At 42.4% G+C, this 13,753-nt stretch overlaps 1 protein-coding gene across 2 annotated transcripts in view; it reads right to left on the bottom strand.

Annotated features, from left to right (window-relative positions):
- Window positions 1–1,687: 1,687 nt before the first annotated feature.
- Window positions 1,688–13,753, bottom strand: part of LOC308305618 (ubiquitin carboxyl-terminal hydrolase MINDY-3-like) — an 80,761-nt gene continuing 68,695 nt past the window's right edge. For both annotated transcript variants that reach the window (XM_080750437.1, XM_080750438.1), the window contains 3 exons: window positions 8,608–8,695; window positions 5,708–5,779; window positions 1,688–3,776 (listed from right to left, as the gene is read on the bottom strand). In XM_080750437.1, coding sequence (XP_080606563.1) covers window positions 3,627–3,776; window positions 5,708–5,779; window positions 8,608–8,695 — 310 coding nt within the window. In that variant the 3' untranslated portion in view covers window positions 1,688–3,626. The remainder of the gene's footprint in view (window positions 3,777–5,707; window positions 5,780–8,607; window positions 8,696–13,753) is intronic.

Below are 13,753 nucleotides of genomic sequence, written 5' to 3'. Positions count from 1 at the left end.
GTCTAATGAATCCACCTGACAGTTTAGCTTTCATAACAGAGTTTACTTATGAACAAATAATCTATATTGCAAGAATATTTGTATGCACTTTGATTTTGTTGCGACCGTAGGTCGCAGTTTACTATCAGAACCGTCACAGCTTGTCCGTCATCTGGACAGGTAACGCCTGACACTGATGTCAGGGGAACCACAATCACAGAATCCCTTTTATGCCCATATATGGAGATCCCGGATCTGAGCCACAAAGATATGGGCTGTCTTGGCCATTTGTGTTGGCCATATTATGGATTCTGTTAGTGTGGTATGTGGCCTCCATACAGTATATTGGTAATTGGGCATTCCCATGTGAGGTCAGATGGCCAAGACATGGCGCAACTCGCCCTTAGGCGTCTTACTGGTATTATTGCTGTAGTTTCCGCTCTTTAACTGTTTTAAAAATGGAATGAAAATGGAAATTGTTTAAATAATCATTTTAGTCAATGCAGACCATCAATTTCATAAATACATTTTTAAGATAATTCTTTTCAGTGTCAAACCTTTACCCAGTGCTGTCCTACTGTGGCTTTTAATGGATGGAAGTTATCAAGTGTTAATCGTTATTGTCTGGTTTTACTGTGGGTTTTATTGATATAATTAGCATCCTTGATAAAAGATCATGTATGCATGTTCATTAATAAGGGTTGTTCACACTAAGCACTATAACTGTTATAGTTAGTTTAAAAATAATTCTAAACTCAAGTGGAAAGCAGTCCACACCACAAGTATAACATAGACAGTTATATAGTGCTTGGTGTCAACTCTGTTTTTCCCAATTTCAAACTTGACCCACTGCTCAGCCCTACTGTGATTTCTAATGGTCTGCCACTGAGAAACTGGAACTCATCACACAGAAGTGATAGCTTGGACAATAAAGCTTAATTCATAGTCCATTTCACAGTGGTGCCGCTGGCCAAAAGTAGTTGATCTCAAAAAGCTATGTTAAGCTTGTAGATCAGTTCTATTTGGCAAGCGATACCGTTGCACTACAGAGTATAAATCAGGCTTAAGTTGACAACACAGGACTCTGACTGTGTCTGTGGAGAGACAAATGTTTTGTGGCTGTTTACAGAGAATGAATTAGACACCGTTACCGTCTTGCTAGATGCACTGAACTAATGATTTACAGTCTCTGAGGACGGGTTGAACGAAATCGTATACGTTTTGTGTGTTTGTGAGATATCGTTTTCGTCAGCTCGAAACCTCTCCATATTTCAACTTCTCCCGTAAATTAAAGCCTCACTCCATCAAACAAGAGTGTTACACAAAAATGAATGAAAATCAATACAAGTGAATATGAACGGTGAGCAAGTCAATAGTGATAGTAACGGTTTTGAACATTTCCAACCGACAGCAACGATATGTGAGTGCATGTATGAGTGATGTAGTGAAGAGCAGGCATGAAAAACAAGCCTTTGTTGTTTAGCTACTGATGGTGCAACATGAGGCGGTGGTGGGTTCGAGGGTGGGGTCAAATCTCACAACGTATTTATGGTCAGTGGGATCGCAGAGTCGGCGACCTACAACCTGAAACAACACTCACGCACAATAAAACACTGCCGCTTCCATTTCAACAAAAAAAGAACAGGTTTTAATTACAGAACATCGGGAGTGTGGTAATAAATACATGAGGACATTGGTCACATCCTGTTGTGACACATATAGCGCATAAACACACTCGCGCATGTACCATGCACACATATGGCATCCTGTAAACTGGAACTTGTTGGGATGAACTGTTTCTCTGCCTGCAGGTTGGTCCCTTTACTGTAAACACATGGAACTGCATCGCTTCATTTATTCTTAGTAGCTTGCCAAAGTGGTGCGCCGAAGATTGCCGATTTACAAGCTCACAGCACGTTGGTGCATCGGTGGCCCATTGTGAGCACATAGGCTATTTCCAGCATGTAACACAGACGTGCAACTAAATCAGGTTTGTATATGTGTTGGCCTCTATGCATGTCTGTGTGGTTTGTATGCACACCAATAGGTAGGGGTGTGTGTGTACACATCCATGTGTAACCCTGTGTGTATGTCCTTTTGTGACTGTATGCGAGTGCATCTCTATGAGTGTATGTATGTGTGTGCTGTTGTCCCCATAGACAGCTTTGGTCAGCGTTGTCCCCAGTCCTGTATAGCAGTACAGTTCACTCAACATGTGACTGACTTACATTCAAACCCGGCTTGTCCTCAAAAGCCACTTGTTCCTGCACCAGCTCAACAATTAAATGAAGAGGAAATACTGTGGTGATTAATGTACGGTCAGTGGTTCTCAAACCTTTTCCATGTCAAGGTACCCCAAAATGAAATGCATTTGGCCACAGACTCCCATCTGAATATATACCTATTTCCATCAATGCCTTAACTTCTTTGCCTTTTTTTTTTTACATTTTGAAAAACATTTGAAATAGTTCAAATAGCTGCTGACCTACAAGCTCACAACGTGTCGATGTAGATTGGCTATTTGACTTTTTTGGGAGTAGAGCGGTGGTTCTCAAAGTGGGGTTCAGGGACCCCACCTCAGGGTTTATTGAGGGGGTTTCCAAATGGACCTGTAATTTGTAGGTTCTCAGAGTTAAGGTGGTCCTTGAAATGAAAAGGTTTGAAAACCACCAGAGTAGAGAACTCTATTTGCAGCATTGTAACATGTGGACAGACATGCAAGTGGAAGGTCCCCGGTTGTGACCAATGCCATTGCTCTGGGTACAGCAGGATACAGGGGTTCCCAACCTTTTCTGGATCCGGGCCCAATTGAAAATCTCGAAAAGCCCTTGGCAGACCACCAATCTGACATGGTCAGATGGGTGAGCCGTGAGGATCTTCAGGGCATGATTATTTTTAAACATCAATCTATTGTGTTCTGGCTTGGATCAGAAAGATACAGAATAAAATATAACATTTTTGTTAAATTACTTTTAAATATTTATCAATACAATCTTCGTGTTTTGCCAATTATTTGGGGGCCCACTTACAATATCTTCATTCCTCACAGCCCACAGGTTGAGAATCGCTGCTTTAATACATTGTCACTTTATTAAGAACCATGCATGTTCCATTCCAAGATGTGCCTGCCATACAGACAGACAAGAACCAAAGAATGTTAACCATGAGTGCTCGTTTGCGTGTGTGTGTGTGTGTGTGTGTGTGTGTGTGTGTGTGTGTGTGTGTGTGTGTGTGTGTGTGAGTCTCAGAGGTTTGCAGTGAGTGAGTAAGTGAGAAGGAGAATGTCTCCCAAACTTGTCCGGTGAACTTGTAAACTGCCTCCGTCACCTGTGTGTGTTTGTGTTTCTCAGAACGATCCTTTATGTGTGTTTATGTGTTCCTCACAATGTCCCAAGAGTGTAGTAGTGTGTGTGTGTTTGTCTCAGTCTTTTGACACCTGCTGACCTATTAAGAGAGCTGGTCTGCAGCGTAGGGTTGGGGGTGGGTGGGGGACTGGGGGGTTTGCATACACACACACACACGCACACAGTTTCAAACCTTTTGTCAAATTCTCAGTTTAACTCATACACCCCACCACTCTGTCACTCACTCACACACACACACACACACACACACACACAAACCCCCAACAGGCTTAGTGTGTAGTGTTAGTTGAGTGAGGGCGAGTGCTGGGTGCTCCACAGCAGTTCAATGTACGGCCACTTGGTCTGAAGACAGCGTTTGACAGGAGTGTCATCTGTCCTCAGCACGGGGTCCTCGAAACCCAGGATCACTGCTGTCCCCTCTACGTACTGGACCTGAACACAGACACAGAGACATTAAACCCAGGATCCCCTCTATGTACTGGACCTGAACACAGAGACATTAAAACCCAGATCACTGTTGTCCCCTCTTACCTGATTTATATTTAGTCGCATGCTGGTGTCACGCACAGAAAATAGCAGATTGACAATCTCACAACGCATCACGCAGCAACGCATTGTGAGCTTCTCAATTGTTGGTGTGTGAGATTCACACGCAACTAAATCCCAGTTCACACCGATGATTCGCAAAGCAACCAGTTGCAACATGCAAAACAGTCGCAAGAAATTGCATGAATTGACCTGTTGCAGGTCAGTGCAGTTTTGGGTTGTGATTGCAAGTACGTAGATGCAAGTGGTTCCAATGTGCAACTAGTTGGGTTGAGAATCATTGGACTGGACTAAATAATAAGTCAAGGTTGTACAACCTGGACCTGACCGAAGACACAACACATAAGTACGTCAGGATGGTTTGAACAATTGAACACAGGTAAAGTCTTATGCCAGCTGTTTTGTCGGAACCCGTGTCTGTCACTCACTTCCTCTAGAGAGGAGTTAGAGGTCAGATGCAACTGAATGGAGGTTTGCATGGGTGAGACGCGTGTATCAAAACAACATCCCGCTTCCAGCAGTGGAAGCTTGTGATTGGCTGAACCGGAGGTAGGGAGCGCTCCGCTGTGTTCGCCTGGACCGCGCGGAAGTGCCGAGAGCTCACTCGTGTATAGGTTATAGGTAATATAATAGGCCTACATGCGATGTTTCATAACATATAACACAATAAATAATCATAACACATTATAAACATTCTATATTTATAAGGTCAAGTATTCTACTTAATAATTGGGACTTACAAGAACCATTATCATAGTTATAATAGACCTAAATCTACAGTAGTTTAGGCATTTTGGTTTGATAAGGTTGTGGGCAGAACAATTTGTCCTTGTTATTTAACTATTTTTACTTTAATTACCGGTATAATTAAAGACACTTCATAGTGAATTAGTGATTATAATAAATAGCCTATGTCATGATTGTTGTTATAGCTAGATCAGATTGAGTTTATAATATAACGCTGGCGCGCCTCCGTCATCTCCACTGAAAACAAGCGCTCAGCCCTTGTTCCATTTTTGGAACCGGGATGTTGTTTTGATACACACGGATGAGACACACATACACACGCGCAGTCGCGCACGCATGCACAGCAGTCTTTAAAGTACTTCATTTTTTCCACAGGACTACCTGTGAATGCAGGAATGCCCCCCTCCATCCTACACACACAAGTACACACACACACTGCTGCAGTCCTGTCCTGTCAGCACGTCTGATATTCTCATCTGGAACTTCAGGTATGGGAATGGAAATGCTATCAGTAGCTAATAGGTGCCTTGCTGCTGTTTTGTGTGTGTGTGTGTGTGTGTGTGTGTGTGTGTGTGTGTGTGTGTGTGTGTGTGTGTGTGTGTGTGTGTGTGTGTGTGTGTGTGTGTGTGCGCGCGCGCGTGCTGTGTGTGTGTGTGTGTGTGTGTGTGTGTGTGTGTGTGTGTGTGTGTGTGTGTGTGTAACGACACACATGGGTCCATGTGTTAATGTGGTGTGTGGTGTTTGTTGCGGCATTCCTCTTCAACAGTTCAGCCTGTGTAAAATGTCAAGTGTCTGTGTGGATTTACATTACAGACACAATGTGACAGATAGATGGACAATTACATGTGAAAACACAAACAACACTGCTCGTCTGGATGGATGGATTAACAGATATGCTGCAGATTGAATGATTGATAGCTATTCTGTTTACACTGGTGTTATACACTGCATGTACATATGACTGCTTGAGTGAGAGAGCCAGAGTGAGAGACAGAAAGTATGGAGAAACAAGGAATAAAGGGCAGAGATGTAGAGCAAGAGAGAGGAGACCAGAGGAAAAACAGGATTACCTTCTCGTTGTGGTTGGACTGTTTGAGACCATTATAGTGGTAGACAGGAAACGAGTCTGGAATCCCAGAGTCCTGAAACACACACACATTTGAATAAGGAATTCTATTCTATTTATACATCACAACATTGTTTACAAACTAAATACACTGCAAGGACAATAAAGAAATAGGCAAACATATTCACAAAATAAAACAAAAACACATTAGAAGTAAGTTATTACACATAAGGATGTATAGAACAATACAGTCATGAACATAATGTAAATAAAAGTTGTCTATTGCAGTAGTAATTGACATGACAGGACACACTTTAAATAGACCGTCAGTGCACCTCTGCTAACTGTGTGTGTGTGTGTGTGTGTGTGTGTGTGTGTGTGTGTGTGCGCACGCGCAAGCTAACATCTTTGACAAAGGCAGAGGTAAAACCACACAGTCTTACATTCTTGGACAGACAGTTAAACCAACATACCTCAGCCTGCAACCCAAAACACTACATTAATCCCACAGGCTTGCATTTAAGTGTGTGTGTGTGTGTGTGTGTGTGTGTGTGTGTGTGTGTGAGATTGTGTTTGATACGTGTTAAGTGTGTGAGTGTACATGTTTTATACTGAGTGTGTGTGTGTGTGTAAGTTAACTCTAACCCCTCAATTCTCTAAAACAGCCGATGTTACAAAAACGTTTGAACGATGACAGTGAGCCAAGACCTATGCTAGTGTGCGTGTGTTTGTTAAGTGTGTGTGTGTGTGTGTGTGTGTGTGTGTGTGTGTGTGTGTGTGAGTGTGTGTGTGTGAGAGAGAGAGTGTGAGAGAGAGAGAGAGAGAGAGCGAGCGAGCGAGCGAGAGAATGTCTCATTACTTGTGCTTATGTGCATGTATGTGAAACCCTAACCCTAAGCCCAGTCCCACATGTGTCTGAGTATGTGTGTGTGTGCGCATGTGTTTGTGTGTGTGTGTGTGTGTGTGTGTGTGTGTGTAATGGTAGTATAATATCGTTGTGGCTGAGGCTGAGGGTCACTCCACTGTTGAGTCCCTAAAGCCCTGATCACTTTAACACACTTCCACTCTCTCGCTCTCTCTCTCTTCATCTCTCCCTCTCCTCCTCTCCTCCCTCTCTCTATCTCCTTCCGTTGCTATTCATCTCTCTTGTTCTGTCTCACTGCCGCCTCGCTCTCTCTCCGTTTAGCCAAGCTCTCTGACATTCAGGGGCGTCACACAAGGGGGGGGGGGGCAAGGTAGAGGGGCCTGGAATTATTTTATACTTTAGCTATTGAAAAATAGCAGATATACAAGCTCACAGCGCGCTGCATGCTTGTAGATCTGCTATTTTTGAAAAGTCGTGAAAATGTGTGTAAATCTTTGAATACATGTATTTTTTAAGTGAACATTTGTACTCAAATTTTGCTTCTGGGGGGTCCCTCGAACAAAATATTTTGAGATGGGGGTCTTTGGCCAAATACATATCATTTTGGGGGTCCCTCACGTGAAAATGTTTGAGCACCACTGACATAGAAACATAGGGTTTTCAAAAAACCTTAGAAGGATTTGAAATATTCAAAGACACAAATTTTCAAGATTTAAAAAAAATAGCAGATCTACAAGCTCGCAGCGCTGCACTCGGTGCCGCGCTGTGAGCTTGTAGATCTCCTATTTTTCAAGAGTTAAAGCACAAAATAATGTGTTCCCAGTCTAAATGGATTAAACCCCTCCCCCTATGAAGTACATTCATGGGGGGCCCGCAGTGAATTCGAATCCTTGTACCCAGGGCCCAGAATTTGGAGTGACACCCCTGCTCACATTCCTGTCTTTTTCTCTCACTCCATTTCTCTTACTTTGTCTCTATCTCTCTCTCTCTCTCTCTCTCTCTCTCTGATCCTTGTTCTTAAAGCCAGTATTCTGTTCTCAACCCCTCCCTTCCTCCAACATGATGTACCACACACATGCACACGCGTGCACACACACAGGAATGCTGTTGGCATCAAAACCATTGATTTGATAGAAAAATACTGTGTGTGAGAAATACAAGCTTGTGTGTGTGTGTGTGTGTGTGTGTGTGTGCTCGTGTTAGTAGTGATATGGGCTGTGTGGGTTACAGAATTGATGATGTGATGTGTGTGTTTGCTGTACATGTGCGTTGATTATTTTTCCACTGGGTTCTGAAATAGAGGCCCGCTGCAGCAAACCTCTATAAAAGGTTTTTCCACTGGGGATACATTGTATATTCCTTATTATACTCACTGTAGATTTACTGTCCATATACTGTATATGACAACACATATTCTAAGATACTGTAAATGTATAACATTTATAGATCATATTCATCACTGTCCACTGTGGATTTACTGCAAATATGTTCTCCATACAACTATAGGTTGTTCATGTTCATGTTTACTTTGACTACATTTACAGTATAAACCAATGCAATTTCTGGGATATCTGAACTGCGGTAAGTCAAGGAAGGGTCTCAATCTACTTCGGTTTTTGGCATTTATTTCTGTACAATCGAGAGCTTATTTCCATTGTGGTCCAAAGAGGACAAATGTTTGTTAATGTTAATCCATAACATTAACAACTTTTTTTCTTATTTCCCTTTCTGTGACTGTCCTGTGTTTGATTCTACGGTGCTGCTATGACAACTGAATTTCCCTTATGGCATCAATAAAGGTCTATCTACCCATCTATAATGTAATATGGGTAATAGAACAACCAAGGTTGCGTACAATATGAATGTGTGTATGCGTGTGTGTTAATATGCTATATGAATACTAGAATTTGGGATGTGATGTGTGTGTGTTAATATGCAGTATGGATAGCAATCGGTTATGTAATGTGTGTACATATGAGAAGTCCACCTGCAGTGACCTCATTCATGGTCACCACATGACACACACACCCATACGTTACCTGATCAGGGAAGAACTCTAGCAGGAACGGACTGAGTAGGATTACGCCCAGACCTTCTGGATCCAGTTTACTCTTCATTAGACTCACACTGGGAGAGAGAGAGGGAGAGAGACAGAGAGAAAGAGAGAGAGAGGGAGAAATTAAAAATAAATACACATCCATCAAGGGATATAAAAGTGAGACTAGTGAGACTTATTCAACTCAAAATTCTTAAGCTGGCTTTTAACCAAAGCGATTCGGCCACGAATCGGCGGCGGAAAGCGTCTGTTGCTGACAGGGAGCTCATCGGCAGGTTTTCGGCAGCGGGTCGGGAACGCTATCGACCAGTATCGACGGAAAACTGGAAGACTGGACTTGCCCAGTTTTGTTGAGTCGCCCTTGGCCGTTGGTGAATTGAGGGAGTTGTAGAATAGAATTAGTTTGCTACTGCTGCAAAACCAAGCCTAAATAAGCCAGAGACATATTCCTGTCGCACATTTTAACTAAATAGCATATTCACAATCTCAACTCTCAATTTTCTATACTAATCAACTCCAAAGCAAGCTAGTAATAGTGCTATGGAGAGAGAAATCACCCCATCGCACCGTTTGTTTGCTAACAAGGCTGAAGTGTGTTGCCCCATCTGACACATTTTGTGAGTGAAACAAGCAAACTGGTTTATGAAAACAAGCCCAAAAGAAGCTACCATTTTTACCACTTTAGCCCTATTACATCAGCTAAGCAACCCACAACTATGAATATTTACAAGCTACTTTACAGGAAGACCTAAAGTCGCTTATAATGAGCAGACCTGGCAACAGACCAGGCAGACGGAGATCTATGCAAAAACAATGTTATTTCTGCAGACTAGAGTTTGTGCTTACTAAATGCCACCGACTGCCAGTCTGCCAGGAGTTGGAAAGAGTTTCTTGTAGGCCGTTTGGTGTGGAGACACCTTTAATCACTTTTACTGGACAACATTCGGGTTGCATCGTTTAGGCCTTAAAGGTGTGATGACATGCAGAAAAAAGCTATATCAGGCTATTATGTTTGGCTAATATTGTTGATGACGTCACGCAGTGCTTCTACTGTACAAACTGTACTCTACTGTCTGTCGCTAGGCGGGGGTGGAGTTTAGCGTGCATTCTGAATCTAGCCACCGAGCGCTGACTGCAGTGAGAATGCGAATTGTGATAAACGGTCCCGCCCCCATTTCAGACCGTTTGTAGAAAGACCACGTGACCTTCTGTCTCATAATGTACATTTTCGGGGCGTGTCATCACATCTTTAAGGAGTCAGCAGATTGTTGGAAGGGTCAGAATGCGTTTTCCTGTTTCAATGAGTCACTGAAGGTCAAATGTTGACTTGTATGTTAGCGAAGAACGCCATCTAGCGTAAAACAGAAAACGCCATCTAGTGTAAAACAGATAACAGAAACACTGAAAAAGACGTCTTTGGCTCCCTAGGCTTTAAAAAAAAAAAAAAAAAAAAAAGCAGGGAATGAGTTTATTAACTCATTTGCTGCGATGGCCGTGAATCCCGTAAAAATCCCGCTGTCCGTCCCTGCCACGCCCGTGAATCCCGCCAATGTGCTTTTAAATTATGTAATGCTAAATTAGACTCTCCCACAGCTCCTCAAAAAGTTTTAGCCTTCTATCTTATAAGGAAACCAAAATATCACACATCAAAGTGAGTGTGTTTGAAAACAAGAGTGTAATAAATGTATAAATCTCAATAAAATCAACAGAGAAGGAACAGTGCTGGCAACCGCTGCAGCCTCCAGCACACAGAATGCGTCTTTTTTTTCCAGGCTCTTTTTTTTTTTTTTTTTTTTTTCCCTCAATCCAACATGCATCCATTCACACACACCCCCATTCCAACACCAATGCCCTTGCCCTACAATGGAAGTGTTGCCAGAAGTCAATCTGAATGGCACCATGTAGGAAGCCCCCCAAGCGGAGGCTAGCCAGCCTAGCCTATAGCAACAACTAAACAGTTCAGCTCGATGAGACCGTTCTTCATAAATCAAACAAAATCCCGTGACATTTTCACTTCAAAAGCCATAATCTGCTAATGGCCTCCACAACCCACAGCTTCATAACCCCACACACCACACTATTGTCCAGATTTGCAGCCAACTAGAGAGAGTTGGAAGCATCTCTGCCTCATGACTGCCTGAACCAAAATAAACCATCACAACAAATAGATAACACATCTGCACCTCACCTCACGTCAGCGGGGGTCCCCTCGACTACATTCCGATCACAAGGCACTGCTCGCGGCAGAGTATATGTCCCCCCGTGTCCTGGACTCCTGGTCAAGCAACCATGTCGTGTCCGGAGGCTGATTTGACCACAAACAACATCTCTATTCGCGTCGGTAAAACTTATAAGACATCCTCGTCGAGCGTTAGCCTTGTCTTCTCCGTGTCTGCACGCTAACAGATGGATCCCACCGGGAACAGTGGAGTAAGCAATCGCGGCGATTCATTGAAAGTAAGTTCCTTTGTTTTCATCCAAAGTTTCTGTGCTTCCCGTGTCGGTGTCCCGTTCCCTGCACGCAACGTGCAGACTGAAAAGAAAGTGAATATCGATCCATCGTGGCGCTCCTGCATCTCCCCCTGAGTGTGATCAGCTGCAGCATGTGTATCGCACACAGCATTGTAATGTTGTAATGCGTTCTTCTTGATGTGATCAATAACTCTATGCTTGTGATCCGTTCTAATATCCGGTTATTTACACAATCACATACATAAACGTTTCCGCATCCGGTATAGAAACGGACCTGATCAGCAACTACATATGGCAACTGTACAGGGGCGTCAATTGGGTATGGCAGGGGTATGCAGCTGCCATGCCTTGGCTACAGGGGGAAATAATAAAATGTACTTTTCATTGTGCCTGTTGCTAAGGTATGGCAACATGTCATGTTGCCATACCTTACCTTTTTCTGAACTGACGCCACTGCAACTGCACACTAACGGATCCCAACAGATTCAATTCGGTGGAGCTTTATTGACATGAGAAAACGCAAGTGGTTTGTACTCGCCAAAGCAAGTGTCACAAATAAAATAAAAACATTTGAAAATGGGTAACATAATACAGTTGGAGGGGGTACCATTCCCACCTGCTTAGCAATATATATTTATATATATATATATATATATATAGATCTGCTATTATGTACATGTATGTGTATAGCCTACAGTATAGTTAGTGTGAGTGTGTGTGTGTGTGTGTGTGTGTGTGTGTGTGTGTGTGTGTGTGTGTGTGTGTGTGTGTGTGTGTGTGTGTGTGTGTGCGTGTGCGTGTGCGTGTGTGTGCATGTGTGTGTGAGGAGGTACTGCAGACCATCGTGGGCCAGTCCAATATAAAAAGCGTATTTCTCTTTGTGTGAAGTAAGACGCCCTAAGGGCAAGATGTGGCCTATTACAGCACTATTACACAATTCCAGTTATACACAATTACACTTATTACACTAGTACACTCATCTGATAAGTGCCTGAAGCCATAAAGACAGATATCAAGTGAGTTATTTCCTTGAAAAGAGAACATTCACAAAAACTTAAATAACTCCTTTTCATTTGATTTTCAAGCTCGGAAAATCAAAAAACAAGGTTTTTGAAATGGCTATAACTATAGAATGGTACATCGTAAATGCAAGATTATATTTTTTTCGTGAAACTACAGCTTGTCCTCTTCCATTTCCAGTAATGTATGACATGGTCGTGCAAACACAGAATTTAGGAAAAATCTAAATATAAAAAAAAATATTCATTATACAAAATGGCAGTAAAGCCATACAGTGCAATGTTAAAATGGCAGCAAATGAGTTAACAGTGGGAGAGAGAAGGAAACAGATCCATAGAGAGAGACCGATAATAAGGATGAGGCAGAGAGAAAAGAGGAGCGATGACTGAGGTATGAAAAGACAATACAGTAGTTGTGCGTGTGTGATAAAACATCGCATCCTCACTAATCAACACAACCGACGATGTGTCTGTGTGTGTGCATGTGTGTGTGTATCTATGCTAAATTGTGTGTTCTGACAGTGATTGTATGCATTACTGTGTGTGATTTTGTGTCTGTCTGTGCGAGAAAGTGTGTGCAAACCTGTGATTCCACTGTATGTTGGTGTCATTCTGTGATTGAATTCAGGACAGTGTGGTTTGGTGTGTTAATGTTTATGTTGGTACCTGTGGATGATTCTGTGTGTGTGTGTGTGTGTGTGTGTGTGTGTGTGTGTGTGTGTGTGTGTGTGGCTGTGGTGTGTGTGTGTGAGAGAGAGAGAGAGAGAGAGAGAGTGAGAGTATGTTTGTCTATGTGCACATTTGTTAAAGTGTGCTTTGTGTGTATGTGTGTGTGCTTGTACTGTACTTTAAGTGTTTAATTTTATGGACGTGTGTATGTAATTCTTCACTTGCGTATGCCCGTGCGCGTGTGTCTCTTCAGTGAATAGCACAGCGGTACTAAATATACATCTTTTCAGACATTCCTGTGTGTTAGCTCGTAGCTGTGTTATTATTCTTATTTCTCAGTAATAAAGCCACAGATCTCATTGGCCTTATAAGGAGAGAAGGCAGACTCATACCCAGACGAGAACATTGTAGGGCTGAGCTCCATGTAATAGGTCAAATAAATGAGCGTTTGGGGGCTGTGGGATGGAGGTGGTTGAGCAGTGGTATATCAAATAATAGGCTTCTATTGATGTTTTGGAAATATCGACTTTCTAGACCACCTTCTAGACAGAAGCTAATACACCCAATGGGCAGGTTTTAAAGTGGTCGAAAGTCAGGAATGCACTTTAATTTGGAGGAACTTTAGGGAGAATAAATGTTGGGATTTCATTTCATTAAAGTTGTAGGATTTAAAGGGGCTACACCAAAATAAATATTGGCTCATATTACATTTTTATACAGGTGACACTCAGATTGAATGTTCATGTTCTGTCTTTATGTCATCCCAAGCCTTTTCAGCTGCACCAAAATGCCCTTTGTTGGCAAAGGGATGCTATTGAGTGAGTGTGTCTGTCAATCCTCGCCATGCTTACATAAACATGGGGAGAACTGTTAACAGGCCCGTTCAGAAAGGAAAAAAATAAAATAAAGAAAAAATAAAGAAAAAACGGACAAAAACAATCAAATTAAAGACCCTTTCCCTAAGTCCCC

Source organism: Nannobrachium achirus (genome assembly GCF_963921795.1).
Source record: "Nannobrachium achirus genome assembly, chromosome: 2".
NCBI lineage: Eukaryota > Metazoa > Chordata > Actinopteri > Myctophiformes > Myctophidae > Nannobrachium > Nannobrachium achirus.
The sequence above is the reverse complement of the archived record's forward strand: the minus strand, read 5'-3'. Positions and strand labels throughout refer to the sequence as shown.